The 17759-nt window shown below is 35.9% G+C and overlaps 1 protein-coding gene across 4 annotated transcripts in view; it reads right to left on the bottom strand.

Annotated features, from left to right (window-relative positions):
- Positions 1-17759, bottom strand: part of tbc1d1 (TBC1 (tre-2/USP6, BUB2, cdc16) domain family, member 1) — a 72773-nt gene that overhangs the window by 49890 nt on the left and 5124 nt on the right. For 2 of the 4 annotated variants that reach the window (XM_073814400.1, XM_073814401.1), the window contains exon 4: positions 16982-17218. In XM_073814400.1, the coding sequence (XP_073670501.1) occupies positions 16982-17218 (237 nt within the window). Of the gene's footprint in view, positions 1-7943; positions 8134-12977; positions 13150-16981; positions 17219-17759 lie in introns of those variants that run through there. The other 2 variants (XM_073814402.1, XM_073814403.1) reach the window with 2 other exon arrangements.

Raw genomic sequence — 17759 nt, forward strand, 5'->3', positions numbered from 1 at the left:
ATCAGTTTCTAAACACCTTTTAATCATTTCAAATCGATTTTACAAACTAAAAGCATTTCTGTATCACATGCTGTGCAGCAAGTTACTGTGCATATCATCTTTTAGACAGGCATATTTGGAGTTATTTTAGTAAATGTTCTTGCTCTTCCAAGCTTTATAATGGAAAACAAATATCAGGAGACAACTTTTGACCTAATCCCCAAAAAGTGCATTCATCCTTCACAGAGGTAATCAACACGGCTCCAATGGGTTAATAAAGGTCTATTGCGAGTAATCGATGCGGTTGTGTAAGAAAAATATCAATATTTCAAATTTTATAAACTGTAATAACTAGCTTCTGGTAACGGTGCCATCATGGAGTCACGCAATTCACGTGAGAGTTTTAGAGTAGTGAATAGATCAAAAATATAAAAAAAAGTTTATATTTTTCACAATATCACATTGATTACCCACAAAGGACCTTTATTAACCCCTTGGAGCTGTGTGGATTAAATCTATGAAGGATGTATGCACTTCTTCACCTTCAAAGTCAGATGTTGCTCCCTGATCCCGTTTTCTCCCATAATAAGCTTGGAAGAGCAAGGACCTTTCCTAATATAACTACAAATGTGTTCATCTGAAAGATGATGGACATGTGTATCTTGGATTGCTTCAGGGTGACTAAATTATGCGGTAATTTTGATACTGATAAAAAAGTGAAATTAGAGAAACATTTGAACCAAACTCAGACAATTTTCCACAGTGGGCATTTTAAAAAGGGCATAGTAGATATTTTTTCCTTATAACCTTTTAACAAGGCCGAAAACAGGGTGGATCTTTAAACTGTAGAGGTTGAACATTTGGTCACTCAACACGGTTGGAATTTCCTTTCCTTAAAGGCGGGTGCATGATTTTGAAAAACACTTTGGAAAAGGGAGTTGGGCCGAGTACCAAAACACATTTGTAGCCAATCAGCAGGACAAGGCATATCTACTAACTGGCATCATTGCCTGGGTTGTGTATGTGTGGGGTGGGTCTATCAAAAGAAGGTCTAGATTATATTGGGGTAGGGGCGTGTTTGTTTAGGTGATTTCAAATATCAACATTGTCTTCCAGAGATCATGCACCCTGCCTTTAAAGACGACGGACACAGAGTTTCAATATAATGAAAGTGTACAACATATTGATCCCATATTGCCTATGTATTAATATTATTTAACACAAACCCATAGTTTAAAAATACATGGCAACAGCTATTTCTGATCTATTTCACTTTTACGGCAAAACATTAACCTTTGTATCTAAAGCTAAGCTATGTGCACCTGACATCTGCAGCGTTTAAACTGATTATTTTATGTGAATCAAATCTTAAATTTACTGTCATGCAGAACTTAGTCAGAAGTTTAATTTAGCAAATGTCATAAAAATGAACCAAAGCAAGCAGCCTGGCCTCTGAGAAAACAACTAACAATAGGCTATTAGTACAAGCCCCTTTAAGAGTTATTTCATACGTGCTTCAATTGTTAATACCTAAATAATTTAAGCTTTTTTACTTACATTTTTCACAAAGTGAGACAATTTAAGTAAATTATTAATTTAATCCAACTTTTACTTTTTAAAGTGTATGTATGGCAGTCTATTTGGACACTTATGCTATTCTTGGCTTAAGGTGCTGTAATAATTTTTTGAAAACCACAGATAAACGGGTTTAAGTCCTGTATGTAAATAAAAGGGGACAGAATTTTTGGCCAATATCTATTTACAAAACAACTTTGGGGCTATTTCTTATTAACCACATGAATTCATATTTTACTTGAAAATACTGTTTTTTTAATTGTTGCTTTTTATACTATGGCCGATATGCAGATGGTTTTAAACTGATGAAAAATTGGCTGATAAATATCGGTGGTAAATAAATTGGTGCATCTTTGTTGTTAGACTGCACCTTTAAAATGTAGGTCATTGCATTACAAAGCATTTTTAAAGAAAGTATTATACAATGTGCAAGCACACTTTTCAGCTAGATATTACACAAATATAACAAGACCAGGAAAGCACTGTTAAAAATGAATACTAACAGTATTTGGATTTTATCTTCAGTTGAACATATCTAATATTTTACTTAACAAATAACATGAGGCAATCTATTGCAAAAAGTGATTACTAAATTAGTCATGAGAAAAGGTCAAGCATCATTTGTATTCAGATGCAAACAGCACTCTGGATAATAATATCCTTCACACAGCTTAATGTTTTTAAATGAGTGCTTTTCATTAGAGCATGTACATGGGTCTGATTCAGTATGTGCTAGCGTGTGAGTCACTGTTTGTGTGTAGATTTATGTTAAGATCATCAGAATTTCAGGATGCAAGACCTGGATATCTCATATGACGAATACTGACTCACTATGGTCAACATGCATTCTGGCTTGGATAAAGGTTAAAACATTCATTCATTGACTAGTGTCTGTAGTTACAAGATTTTAAATATATATTCTGCTTCGTTAAAGTAAACATTAAAAGATATTAACTACCCATTTTCTATCCATAATGTGATATATGTTATGCAAGACAAAATATAAGTGTAAAAAGGTTAGCCGGGTTTGATTTGATCCATTTAGAACTGACTGGATTGTGGGAAGTGAGCATGAGTTTGTTACTTTTTGCTACAAATGTATGTAAAATAATTTTTCTCAGTTAAAGCAACACTATGTAGTTTCCATGTAAAAATGACTTACAGCTCCCCGATGTGGTTGAAAAGCGCAACAGTGCCTGGTATCAGACACTCTTCTGCAGGACCTGGGGGAGGGGCGGGGCTGTGTTTCCTACCCTCCACCGCCACTTTCAGAGTGTGCTTGTAGCAGCTAGGAGGCTGCTCAGGTTGCAGCAACAGTACAATTTGTCCATTAAAAAGTTGTTCTATCACTGAAATAATTTTAGAGACATTATTTAAAGGTAAAAAAACTACATAGTGTTGCTTTAACATATTTCTAAAGGTGCAATTGACATAAAATTTTCGCCAGATGTTGGTAGCAACCAAGCGTGCCGCACAAGCCCTGAAAAGTGAAGCCAAAACGTCTCGATCGCCCCCCAGTGACTGGTCCCAGTATAGGTCATAAACCCCGCCTCCCCATGTTATTCAATGGGACTTGAGACCAACAAAAAAAATTAATTACACTTCAATTATCTTTTTTCCGAAGCTGGTTTCTGTCATTTACTGTAGTTTTTATCACGCTGATGTAAATTCAAATGTTTGTTTTAAAAATAGGTTTGTGTTTAGTTAGTTATTTAATGATATAAAAACAGTGGTGTCACGTCATGATTGACAGCTGTGATATCGTGTGATATGCGCATTCTACGAGAGCGAGGGCGGGGTTTTGACTTCGCGGCTTCCCTTCCTGCTCACTACTGCGCATGACTGGTCCCGAAATCGCTATTGCGCAGACTCAAGACCCAAGATGTCAGCGCCATATCGGGACACTGGCGGCTTCACTTTTCACCAATGGAAGAGAGCGAACAGGCGTCGTCCATCTTTTTTTACAGTCTATGGTAGCAACCCATGCAAAACAAACCATAGATGTCATAATATGTGTATATGTGTAATAATGTAAAATGACACAGAAATAAAGTATTGAACACATTAACTAAAATGTATTTTATACTTTGTACAAAAGCGTTTCTTGGTAATGAAAGCATTATTTCCCTGTATGAAGAAACTAGTTGCATGCATTGTTCAGATGTGATTGACCCATTCTTTAAAGTTTCAAGGTTTACTGGGTGTCTTCTATGAACTCTGATCTTTAGTTTATTCAATAGATTTTCAATAAGATTCAAGTCAAGTGATTGGTCATAGTTTCTTTCTCTAAAACCAATTGAGAGTTTCCCAGGCTGTGTGTTTCGGTTCACACATCATGAGATGTTTCTTGCATGACACCTTGGTAATGAGACAATATTTTATAGGCCATCAGTTGGGACCGAACCAGCTGCTTTTTTATTACTGACTGTTTTGGCTTTCCATGGCTTTTTGTACCTTCTTTTCTTCAGGAGTCCAATACTTTTGCCTGTGTCTTTTAAAATGACTGCATGGGTTGCTACTGACAAGACAATTTAATGTCAATAGCACCTCTAGAAATACATGGTGACGCGTTCAATACTTATTTTACCCGCTGTATGTGTATATACATATTCCAAAATTTTTACTGGTTACTTGGTTCTGTGGAAACAGCAACATGGTTTTTAATTGGAATTTTTTTGGAGGAAAAAAAACAGTCTGTATGCATAGCCTAGGTGACTTCAGCATGTATCAATAAGTCAATAATGTCAATTAATAGCACCATATGGGAGAGCGGGGGCAAAAGTACAATTTTTCAGAAAAACTTAACTTTAAAGATAATGTTTTAGACAGAGATATATTTTGCTGTGGTCAATAACTCACAAGTGTGGTCTATCAATACCAGGTGGAATTTTGAACAAATGTAAAATACTTCTGTATAGTTTTACTTTAAACATAAGTAGTGAATTGTTACTTTTGACCCTGACAGCAGGGAAGAAAGTAACACATAGGTTGGTCAAAAGTAACACAACAAACAAGATAGATTTTTGTGTTACACTTGTTTTTAGTAAATATACATGACTATGACTTTGTTAATATGTAACTGCAAACATATTTAGAAATTTATATTTGTAAAAAATAAGGAAAATACTTTTTCATTTAAATTTTAGTTTTATCAAATGTTTCAAAAGCAGTACAAACTTAAATTGTTGAGAATAAAAAAAAATTTCAACAGTTTGAACACTATGTAAATTAAATTAAATCAAATTAGAATAATCTAAATTTCAATTAAAGTGCCCGTATTATGAAAAACTCACTTTTTCTGGGTTTTGGGGTGTTCATTTGTGTCTCTGATGCTCTCACACGCATACAAACTTGGAAAAAAATCCATCCATGCTGTTTTGAGTGAGATACAGGTTTCTGAATGTCCTCTGCCTTGAGTCTCAGATTGCGCGAGTTAAAACTCAGCTCCGTTGTGACGTAACAAAAAGTTTCGTCACATTCAGTTTGAATTTTCCCGCCCACCACCCCACTCGCAGGTCTCCACCCACCAGGTAGCTAGAGAGCATAGAGCAGTCACTTGAATGAGACCCTCTGTGCTGTTATCATGTCTCACGGAAATAACAGCGCTATTTGGATATTATGGATTATACTCCCACCTACTTTTAAAAACAAAGTTTTAACGCGTGATTATTGGAACCCGGAGTAATCTTATATACAGTGTGTTACGACGCAAACAGTCCTCAGATTGTAGGCGATAAGACCTTCATGCGAAATCTGATGTAAACAACAGACTATGTATCTATATTTCACGGATTATACGCATTTGTGGAAAAAAATGGTAATTGGATGTATTTTATTGGACTTTCATGGATCATTCACACATCTGAAACAGACTGGATTCGATTCGCGATCGCGTTGTTTCATCACAAAGGTAAGAAGTCACGTTATATTTTGTATGTTGTCATCTTCTGTCACAAAATACTACATTTATGATGCTAGAGCTAAAAGCTTTTTGCCAAACTAACCGAGACCGTACGCCCTGGCTTTTCTGACGAGGCGAGCCTGTAATAACTTTACGGTCCGCATAGATATATAAGTTACACGGTCCGGACCTCCCGCTAGCTTCTAGCAATTAGCACGCGGTCCACAAGCAGTATACATCCCCCGCCGGGTCTTAATTTCTGTAATTTGCGAAAATAATGCGTTTGAAAATGTTTATAACGGGAATATGTTAGTATTGTCCAGGGAAAACGCGTGTATTGTTCAGACTTCTACATCACAATTTACGCTGGAATCTTTGTGTGTCATGATAGTTTGACACACCGAGACCGGGCCTTACCGCCCCGGCTTTTCTGATGAGGCTAACCCCCGAGCCCCTTATAACTTTACGGTCCGGACCTCCCGCTAGCTTCTAGCAATTCGCACGCGGTCCACAAGCAGTATACATCCCCCGCCGGGTCTTAATTTCTGTAATTTGCGAAAATAATGCGTTTGAAAATGTTTTATAATGGGAATATGTTAGCATTGTCCAGGGAAAACGAGTTTATTTTTGTGACTGCTAACGTAACATCACAATTTACTCATTGTGTGTCATGAGTTTCTTTTCCTGTAGTGTACTTATTAGTGATACTTTTCTGCATGATTTGTCTGTTGGCAACATAAACCGTTAATAATAATAATATATAAAATAATAACACAGTATGGTCTGTACTGCTCACGAGACCACTGAGCATGCGCACGGGCACATGACGTTAGTAGTGGGGCGTGATCAAAGGAGCAGCAGCTCATAAATATGTAAGACTAGCTCAAAACGGCACAATCTGAACTGCCCTGAAACAGAGGCTACTAGAGATGGGTAACAATCTTTTCCTACAAGCTATTTCGAGCAAACAACTTTTGAAACATGCTTGATGGAACTCATACACCTATATAACTTGTGGAAAAGCAGTCATAAGATGGGCACTTTAAATCAAAACATATACAACACTATTAGCAGCGGGACAAAAGTAACAAGTGTTACTTACTTTCGTCCTGACAGGATTTCCTCAAATTTAAACACGATAGGGCTGTAACGATTAATCGTAAGTCCCATTAAAAATCTGAAATCGATTCTGAATCGCAAGGCTGTTTCATGCACAGCTTGTGCGTGTACTACGGCATTTGGTCAGACGGAAGTCCTTATCAATCTAAAATCATTATAAGTCGGAGTCGTTTATAACGTGCATTTAAAAAAGCAACACTCGTTAAACAAAATCATTCAAAATATTCTTTATTATCATGAAAATACCTGAAACAATCTGAAGAACGGCGATATAAATATTTCTGTAGACATTTCCTGGAATAGCGTTTGTAATGCTGCTAATTCTGTGTCACAAAGGAAGTTTCTGAACGAGAGCGCCCCCTGGCTTTGGGATGTGCCGACCGAGATTTCACCGTAATTTATTTTAAATTCATTCATTGAGAAAACGCGCATTTGCACGATTAATCGTTACAGCCCTAAAACCCGATTTACTTTTATTTTGAAACACTCTTGAGAAGTCAAACTTCAGGATGTGTAAGAGCACTAAATAACCGCTTTTGAAATTTAGTTATCATGGTTGAAAACACCTTTCTGGATCTACACGCGGAAAACGGTGAGTAAATAACGCGAAATTTGTCAGCTTTGTCAGGGGTTTGTGTGCTAAAGATGCTATCATAGTCTGGGATGCAAATGTTTACAATCGCTTTGTTACTTTCGTCCCGCGTTACTTTCGCCCCCGCTATCCCCTACTTTATGCCATCATAACGTCATCTATTTATATAAGCTTCACTACACTCCAGCAAGACAACACACTTGAAGAAAACTGTGTGTAAGCAGGTTTCATAAAGCTGCAGTGGTCCCTACAATGTGAGATCACATAACTTAGATGCAATGCTTATGGTAAACATTACATCTAGTTATAAATATTCTGCAATGAAACCTTTTTGATGGGCTTAAAAAGCAGATAATTTTTCAAGGAAGTCACTTCTTATGGTTAATATCATCAATTCATGAGATTTTGTTCCAAAGCAGATGAACTTGCAGATTCAAGTATCAACAAGACTTGTCTTGCATAACAGCTCTTGCAAACAGGAACATCAGAGATTAAATACCTGCTAACCAGAAATGTGCATACGCAGACTATAATGTCTTAGTTCTGTTTGAATTGCAGACCCAAAACACTAAACTCAGTACACTATATGAGTTACACAAATCAAACAGGCCTACATAGCCTAAACTTTTAGATCATCTAGAAGACACCACTGGGAGCCATTTTAACCAGACTCAACATGAAACAACCTCTACATATTCATTATATTAAGTAAAACTGGAAAACATGCGTGAATTTCTTAAAACTGAATAGAGAAATGACTGAAATTATATTCCTTACCTGACTGAACCATCTACGCAAAACAGGCATGTCCAAACCTGATTCTTCTCACTTCCCTGTATCGTCTCTCATCCTTCTATCTCAACTATACTGTATGCTACTCTCTTCCTCCACCTTTACTTTTCTGCACATTCACATTTTATGTATTAGCTCAAAGCTTTCTCTGTTCTCCCCTATCCCTCCCTCTCTCTTAACTGTTCCTTAGTTTCATAGGACCTGGGGCTGCCTCAAGCTCCGCCTCTTTTGAAGATTCAGAACAATACAGTGCCTCAGTAAGAGCGCCACATTGGTGACATCTAGGGAAGATCACCTTCTGACGCAAAACAAAGTTGCAATCTCTTTTACCCTTCGGTCCCTCTTGGCTGACCTTATCTCCCCTAACAGTATTTGAGTATGTGGAAGTTTGCTCACAGGCCTGCCAAAGTCTCTAAATACAAGAACGTCTTCACAGGTGAATATCAAGCAAGCCAGGTTCAAAAAGCTTGCATTGCTATAATATTTTTTTGATTTTTGAGACATCATCTTCCAAATTCTTATTAGTATAATGCACAAGATGAATTTTCTTTTCACCTTTTACATGTTTTTAAAATTGCATTATTTTAATGTCATACAAATCTATATCACTGTATTCCAGTCAACAGTGTTAAATATCAAATAAACCAGATTTAAAAAAAAAAGAACTACGTACTTTAAAATTAAGATAACTTTTTTTAAGAATGCATTTTTATAGTAAAAAACTATTTAAGACACAAAGTTGCTTGGAATTAAATCCATGCAAAGTCTATAACCTATAGGTCATATAAGTATAACCTATAAGTCCATAAGCTTAAAGTCTAAACATTGACCTCCAAAAAAAAAAAAAGTTTTTTCTATAGATTTTGGACTGAAATGTGACAGACACATACAGCTTTTCAAAGTTATTCATCTACTTTCAATGAGGAATCAAACACATTCAGTATGAGCTTTGACTTTCCCATACTTTATGCTAATGCTTGTGCTAATAGCTATGCATCTCTCTCCCTCGTCTGTGCCCAAGAACACTTGAGACAAACCCATGGTCTGTTCTTACTCAGTAACACACACACATACAGAGGAAGTCAAGAGGGCTGGAACAGCAAGTCATCCAAAAATAAAAAGAAGTCAATGCCCTTTCAGCTTGGCATGAATACACAAGAGCAGAAAGCCCCAAACAAACTGCTCATGCCTCTTAACCAAGGAATGAAAGTGATCAGCGAGCAAATTCAACGACAATCATCAGGTTATTTTTAGCACACACAGCAGTTGGATTTGGACTTAGCCAACAACTTACAGTCAGTTAATACACAATGTCTGGCAAGTTGATGAACAACCCGGATGAGTGACAAACAACATAACAATTTTAATCATTACTACAACAATAGCTTGCATAAGCACTTTAATGTTGCAGCAAGCCCATTAAGAGACAAATAAAAAAGGTGGAAAGAGAAAGACATATCATAAAAGAAAGATTTAGTGGAGTGCCGCATGGTTCTGATCTGGGCCCGACTTGACTTTATCCAGAAATATGAAACAACTGACTTTCATCGGACTTTCCATTCTGTTTGTTTAATGGTCTGACAAGTGGCTAAATTGAACCCTAGAACAAACACCTCGTCGAAAATAACAAATGTTTTGGTTTCCTGAAGACGAAGGGTGACGGCGATCATGGATCACTGCTATGTGAAGGGAGGTTTGCCAGCCAGTTTGTAGTTAACATTGTATACATTATAGTACATTTTACACAGTAACGTTAGCTCAGTGTGTTTTTATACACTTTAGTAAAACTACAGTAATCTACTTGTTGTTTATTTAGCTTGTTATCAGAAATAAACTACTCTTAATGACTTAAAAGACCGGAAGTTACCATCTATACACACTGTTGAAAAAGTTTGGAAAGGAGGGAAATTGACAATCCTGACAAATGACAAAGCTAACTCCTTTTAACATTTTTCTTAAATCACTCTGTGATGTTTTACAAATATTTACATTAATGTATCTGTAATATTTCAATGCTATATAGACTATACAGTGTGATGGTATAGGAAGATATTCGACATACATTTCCCATGAGTCCACTACACCCACCGCCAATCTGTTACCGCTATCTTAAAGTTCAGGGTTTTTGAGGTCACCAAATCACAGGAAGAGAGGGGAAATACTATACTATGATGTCATCTCACCACCACATCCACCACTTAACAAAAATAGTGCATTAGTCATATGACAATGATGCAAAATGCAAAGAATACATGGTTCACATAAATTTTTAGGAAGTGAAAACATTCATAATCACATTCATAACATAAGTTCACAAGTCATTTCTAATAATACACTGTAAAAAATTCTGTAGAAATTACAATATTACGGGCAGCTGGTTGCTAGTAACTTACTGTAGATTTAAATTTATGTTATCTACTGGCAACTGTTTGTTCAAAGTTAAATGAACATGAAACATTAAGAAGTAATTTTAAAGAATATAACCAAAATAACAGCCTCATGCAAAGCATGGGGAACAAAATCTGAAGGAAAAACTAATTTTGGTTCCCAGAATGCTTTGCATGAGACTGTTATTTTATAGTTTTATTCTGTATCACAACAACGTCGCACACCTGTGTGTGATAGGTGCGTGGGTAAGCAGGACAATGTGGTCCTGATATCAGCAAAATAAGAAAGGTCCCGCACATTATCTATTTGCAAATGAATACAATAAGTTTTATTACAACGTTTCAAACTGTTGCAATAAAACTTATTGGATTCATTTGCAAGTAGATAGTTTGCGGGACTTTTCTTATTTTGCTAATAGTTTTATTCTGTAAAAGACAAAAACTTGTTAATGTTAAATGTTCATTTAATTTTGAAAAAACTGTTGCCAGTAAATAACATAAATTTAAATCTATAGTAAGTTACGGCAACCAGTTGCATAATAACAGCTAATTTTTTACAGTGTAGAGAAACAATAAAACCTACTACTGAACCTAAAATATAGATACAAATTAATATTATAATTTATATTATCACTGTAAAAAAATGCAGCAATGCTGCAAGTTTTATCAAATCGGTTATGCAAGTCAATTTAACATACTATTTTAAGTTCTTGACTAGTATATAGTTAACATAACTTATAAACAAGTTGAAATTATTTAACTTACTTTGCTAAGTTAAAGTAAAACAAAAACTTATCATGTCAATATGTTTTTTTGTACAGTACAAAAAACACAGAATTGTTTTATTGTTTATTAAAACACAGTCATTTGTAACACTAAATATTTGGGCAAATATTGATTGATTGATTGATTGATTGATACTTTATTTATCCCGAAGGAAATTCAAGACATCCTGTAGCTCTAACAACACAATTCCATATATCACACATACAATACAAATAATTAAAAATATTTAAAAAAATATTAAAAAACATTAAAGAAACATATCTATATATGTACACAAATCTTCACATTTGATAACTATGCATTGTGTTTTATGGGTTCACATAAATTAAAAAATATTTTGTGTGTGTGTTAATTTAAGGAAAAACTTGAGGTAACTATAGGGTTATTCTTCACATTGAACTACTCAGCAACAATGGGTGTTTGGTTAAAACAATCAAGTACACGAATATATAGATATATATTAACTTGTTTGACTCTGTGGACCCTGTACCGGGTCCAGAATTATCTTATTTTGACTTAATATAAAATATTCCTTTAATTTTTATTAATATAATATTTTTATTAATATAATATTTATAATAATTATTATTAATATAATAATAAAGCTGATGTGCTCCATATATCCTCCAGCCCTAGTTTTTATCTACGGTTAGATATGAACACACACAACGCAGTAAGCTGTTTTCTAGTACGTAGTAAAATGAAAACCACATAAAGTGTACATACTGTACACACACACACATGCATACATACAGGTTAAGGAACTGTTTAAAAGATAGGGAGGCAGCAGTCACATGAGATGGAGACAGAACATGTGACTATGACACACACCTAGAAACAAGGTGGTAACCTTTACTACAGGTACTACTATAAAGCAGCACAGGTGCAGCTCCAACACACACACTAAAGCAAAATTTAAAAGCACTACAGACAACTAAACCAACACAACCCATTTTAGACAACACAATGGCCACCACAACAGTGAATACACAATTTGATAGTGGGAGAACTTATTATACTCATTGTTCTCTTTAATAAGGAAACAAGCTAAAACTTTGCCATCTCTCAGCCACAGCCATCTATTCATCTACAGTAGCTGTCATTCCTATTTTTCCCAAATTTGACACATCGATCTTATTTGAATTATTCTTTCATTTACTGGCTGAATAAAATGCACCACCCATTTATTTTTACTAGGAACCTTCACTAACGTTACCTGCGTAACTGATCTAACTTTTTGGCACATTGTGCTGAGCTTGGCAAATGTAACTTATTGTTTAATGCGAGACTTCACTATCATGCAAGAAATCAGTAACGTAAGCGACATTTCTAACAGCTACTGTTACAGTTGGACAAACTATCACCCGCCATACTGTATTTATGCTTATCTAAAGTAGATAAATCATTTTTAATTAGTACAATATCATTATTTCTGACAGCAACAGGCGACTATTCGACCTTTTTTTTAATATTAGAAATAATATGACACATTGGCTCTTCTCAAAACCTAGCGAGCTGCCAACCTAAGGTCTCGGTGCATTACGAGCATTATAATCTAAAAGTGCTGTCTATGTAGACAGCTATGTAGTTTTTGAAACACGACCACAAATACAACTTTAGAACTGAAAAGTTTAGCATCCATATAAACGATACTTTAAGGCTTTACATAAGCACTGCGTTACTACGGTTTACGGGGGAAATAATAAATAAATAAAATTAGCGTAGAAGAAAATTATGAGCGAATCCTCACTAAACTCACATCAGGAGCTAAACAACTAGCATGCTAACACACACACTTTCCCACTAAGTTACACAAACTCCAAATACACATTATGAAATTACTTACTTTTTCACTTGTTTGCTCGCTTTTTACATCCCTCCGCAGCAAATTGAAGATCTGAAAGCGAGATTTCATCGCTTCTGCCATCCAGATCTCCAGAATAAAGTGAAACTAGCCAGTGGTGGAAGTTTGTAGTGTGGCCGTATGAACGGCGCTCAGTGGGATGTAACCGTCAAACATTCACATGATGATGAGAGAAAATTACACTCAAATATAAGATCGTTATCAAAACCACTGGGATGCAAAAACTGCTTTCGTACTATTTCCAAATTTGTGTTTAAATTGTAGGTTTGAATGAATAAGAAATAAAAAAATATATATTTAGGTCGAAATAAAAGGAGGTAAAACGATGTGCAATATAAAAAACATGATTTAGTTTAAAATCGAGATTAAAACGATTAAAATTAACATGAATAAATGATTATAGGTGTGATATGCAGGTGAGGGCAGAAATGTGCAACAGAAACTTCAAGGTCAAGATTTGAGCACCACCTGCTGGCAGACGGACTCACTGCACAGAAAACAAACTCTCTTTGTCTAAAGAAATAAGAAAAAAATAATAAAAAATATTATTTCATTAAATGATTAAATTTATAAAAAATATATATTTATTTAATTCTATTTAATTGGACAAATTTATTAATTGGAATAAATTATCATTTAATATTTGTTTATTTTTTTAATAAACTTTTTGTTTTATTAAAATACGAGAGACAAATGAAATATTCCTTTAAGGCAGTGGTTTTCAAACTGGGGGCCGGGGCTCCCAGGGGGGCCACGAGATGGTGCCAGGGGGGCCCCAGTTTAATGACATTTTATGAAATACATTAATTTATCATGAATTCTGTGTAATTAAACCTAAAAAAAATAAGGCTACTAACCAAAAGCACAAATTTTTAGTATAATTTAATGTTTTTTTTTTTTTATTAAAATTTTGAGTTTTAGAACAGTTTTCTGTCACAAATTTTCTGGGGGGGCCGCGAAGTAATGCACCGTACGACACAAGGGGGGCCACACGCTGAAAACGTTTGGGACCCACTGCTTTAAGGTATAACTGCATTTACAACTTTTTGAATGAAGTTTATTGAACTAAGTTCAGATGGAGCACGGTCATGTAATCCGACCAATCAGTCTCTATATAGCCGTCTCTCACCTTTGTCCCATGACAGTGTTTGCAGCATCCCTCCCCCCATCACCTCCCTCTCAGCAGGTATATCTATCCCAGTTAGGAAGGGGAAGTACTCTGGGTTCGGGCTAATATTTTGGGCTCTGTCCCTAGGACAGCATTCCAAATATGATTTAATATTATATTTGTTCATGCGAAATTGTGAACCTATTATATTGTCAATACTCTCAAAGTATAACTGTTACAACTAAGTCACTATGTGACTTATGATATTTCCACAACTCCCACTCTAAAGTTACAGAGATTTTATGAACCACATGAAAGGATTTAAAGGTATTTGGTATATTTAAAGCTGGTAAGCCAGTTGACAGCTGTATGGTTTATCAAATGATGAATGGCATAAGTGGAATTATGATCTCATTGGCTAGCGAAAAGCAAAAGAGGGTAAAACCATGCCTGATAAAGATTGCTGTGTGGGGAGGGTGAAATGTGGTGAGACGAGAGTAATATTGAAAGAGATGAAGATATGAGATCAGACAAAGGTTGCTGTGTGACCTTTTCTGTAACCTCGGTCTCAGACCGCAACCCCCTTGGGTCACCCACTGTCCATTTGCTAACCATCTGCACACAAAGCAGGAATAGATCTAGCAAACTGTGAACTGTTTGGCTCACTTTATCGCCTCATGTTTGTTATCCACCTGCAGAAAATATGGAGTCCACTTCTATTGATTTACTATTCTAGCATCCATCCATCCATTCACGCTCCACACCATTATCTCTCTTTCCGTCTATCTGTCTGTTTACCATGACATCAAACAGATTGTGGCTGGCTCACTCTCACAGGAAACGGTTGCTATGGCGACCTATATCTACATCCTGTATAAATGCAGGGTGATGAAGGAAACTTCACAATCTATCGATCAGATCCTCCATCACAAAGTCCCAATGTTTGTAAACAAGCAGTCTATTGTACTGGTAAAAAACACCCATGGACTGCTACAGTAACAGTAACCTGATGTCAAGCTGCATGTTAAAGATATGTACTGTATGTCTCTTCTCTTGTAAACAAACACATACTGTACATACGTACACAACCGAACTTGAATTCCAATTCATTTTCCATATACATCCAAAAAAAGCCAAACACATTCCCAGCATCTAAGCAACCACATAGCAATGTGCTGGCAACCAGCTAGCATTGTGAAGTACGTTTTGCATGGGTAAGTATCAGTCGATCACTTTCTTTAAAATATGTAAAAATTCAGTTGTTCCCTCTTATCTGTCATTGTGCCGTTATGTTATCTTGCTGAACAAAAACTTCTGCACACCGAGATGCAAAAATGCACAAAGAGCGCGGGCTGACATTTCAACCGCCGAACTTTCACTCATCAAAAGACGTTCACTTCAAAGACATACGTGCTGTGCGAATAACACATAATGACCTATGGTAAACTTTCAGAGTCAACTAACCCTTCATTTTGAAAACCACAAACAACAAAACTCAAACCTCGGAACTGATTCCCTGTTATATTTTGCATAATGTTGTTTAACACAGTTGTGGGTTGTGGGTCTATTTTATATATTAATACTAACTATTCATTTATGTAGATCTTTTTAAAATATAAATTAAAGGGATAGTTCACCCAAAACAAAAACTTTGTCATTATTTGAAGAGCTCAAATGCAAAACCCAAAGTGCATCCGACATGTTTTCTTGTAAATGAGCAATTTTTATCTGGCTCTTTTGTTTAGGTTCAGTAATTTATCTTTAATAGTAATGAAAAGGTTATTAGTCACAAATGTCACTTTAGTCATTGGTATTTAAAGGCGGGGTGCATGATTTTTGAAAAACGCTTTGGAAAAGGGAGTCGGGCCGACTACCAAAACACACTTGTAGCCAATCAGATCTATCGAAAGAAGGTCCAGATTCTATTGGGGTAGGGGCGTGTTTGTTTAGATGATTTCAAATGTCAACATTGGCTTTCAAAGATCATGCACCCTGCCTTTTACAAATTTGGCTGTCTTTCACTGCAAAACCCTATAAGTACATGCATTTAGCGGACTTTGCTGAAAGACTGCTGTGCCGTTTAACAGATTCTGCCAACATAGTGCTACTTCCGAATGGCCCGAGGCCGGGATTAAGCAGATTATAATACGCGCCGAGAGGATTCAGTTATTATCATTATCTTATTTTTGATGGAGGTGGCGTTTACTGGCTTTGGCATCTGAGCTCTTTATATACTCCCCTCATGTTGTCTGATCCCACAATGCCTTTGTTTGTGCTTCAGAACCCAAAAACATATTTTTTAAAAAGTGTTGTTTAGGGTTTTCTGGTTACTATAGGAGCGGATGGTGACCATCTTTTAATGCTTTAAAGGGACCCAAAAGTTTTACACAATTGACCCTACTTCTGCAATATATTTTCAGTGTCCTAAAGCGACAAAAAATTTTTTTGGTAAAAAACAAACAAACTAAAGTATAATCAATTATCTGATAATCAATTATCTCTCTTTCAGTGCACATTCTCTGTCTTTGAACTGTTGTTTTCACTTTAAAATAATGGGTAATAACAACTGTAAAACAGCAATAGAAAATAGACTAAATGAATATATGACAAAAGTCGAGTAGGTTAATTCTTTTGAAGCTTTAACAGTTCACGGTATTTTTAAGTGTTGTTTTGGGTTTTCTGGTTATCATGGGAGTGAATAGTGACAGAGGAGGTCACCATCCACTCCCATAGTAAAAAATAAAACCCAAAACAAACGTTTTTAAAATCTGAAGAACAAAAAAATGACATTGAGGATTCAAACTTCATGAGCATGAGTAAATAATGACAATGTTTTAGTTTTTGTGTGAACTATACCTTTAAATTCATCTGCTCTTACCTGCAGCTGGTCCTGGCAACGGAAAACATAGCAAGCTGCAGTCCTCTCTTTTCTGAGCAGACAGCCGAAGTAGCTCGGTTCCTGGCTGTTGTGAATGAGTTTGGTGATAAGATGAGGCGGGTGATCGAACAGAACCATATGTTGCAATGGGTCCCATGGCTTCCCCGGCCCGGCTGTGTCCAGAACGCAACGCACTGAGCTGGCTGAAATCTTTAGCACCACAGGTCGATCTCGAACCTTAGACCATCATATAAAACAACACAAAATACACACAGTGACTTCATAAAAAAAAAATTGTGTGTGTGTGTGTGTGTCTTTCCTGGAAGCACCTTATATGTACAATGGTACATGGATATTATAATCACCATGATTTTTATAAAACTACCACCAGTATTTTTTACTAGCATTATATTTTGTCTACTACTATATTATCATCTGATGCCATTGCTGTATTACACAGTATTTTTTAATGTTAAAAGTAAACAAATATGACTTATACACTCACCTCAAGGATTATTAGGATTATTAGGAGTTTTGTGACATGGTGCATTATCCTGCTGGAAGTAGCCATCAGAAGATGGATACATGGTGGTCATAAAGGGATGGACATGGTCAGAAACAATGCTCAGGTAGGCCGTGGCATTTAAACGATGCCCAATAGACCCCTTCAAGGTTTGTAAACATTGAATGACTATCGGGTGCGTGCGCAGCATGGGGTCAAACTGTTCATACAATCGAGGCTTTAAAATTTAATCTAACAGGGCTGAAAAATGATGAC

The sequence above is a fragment of the Paramisgurnus dabryanus genome, chromosome 4 (assembly GCF_030506205.2).
Source record: "Paramisgurnus dabryanus chromosome 4, PD_genome_1.1, whole genome shotgun sequence".
NCBI lineage: Eukaryota > Metazoa > Chordata > Actinopteri > Cypriniformes > Cobitidae > Paramisgurnus > Paramisgurnus dabryanus.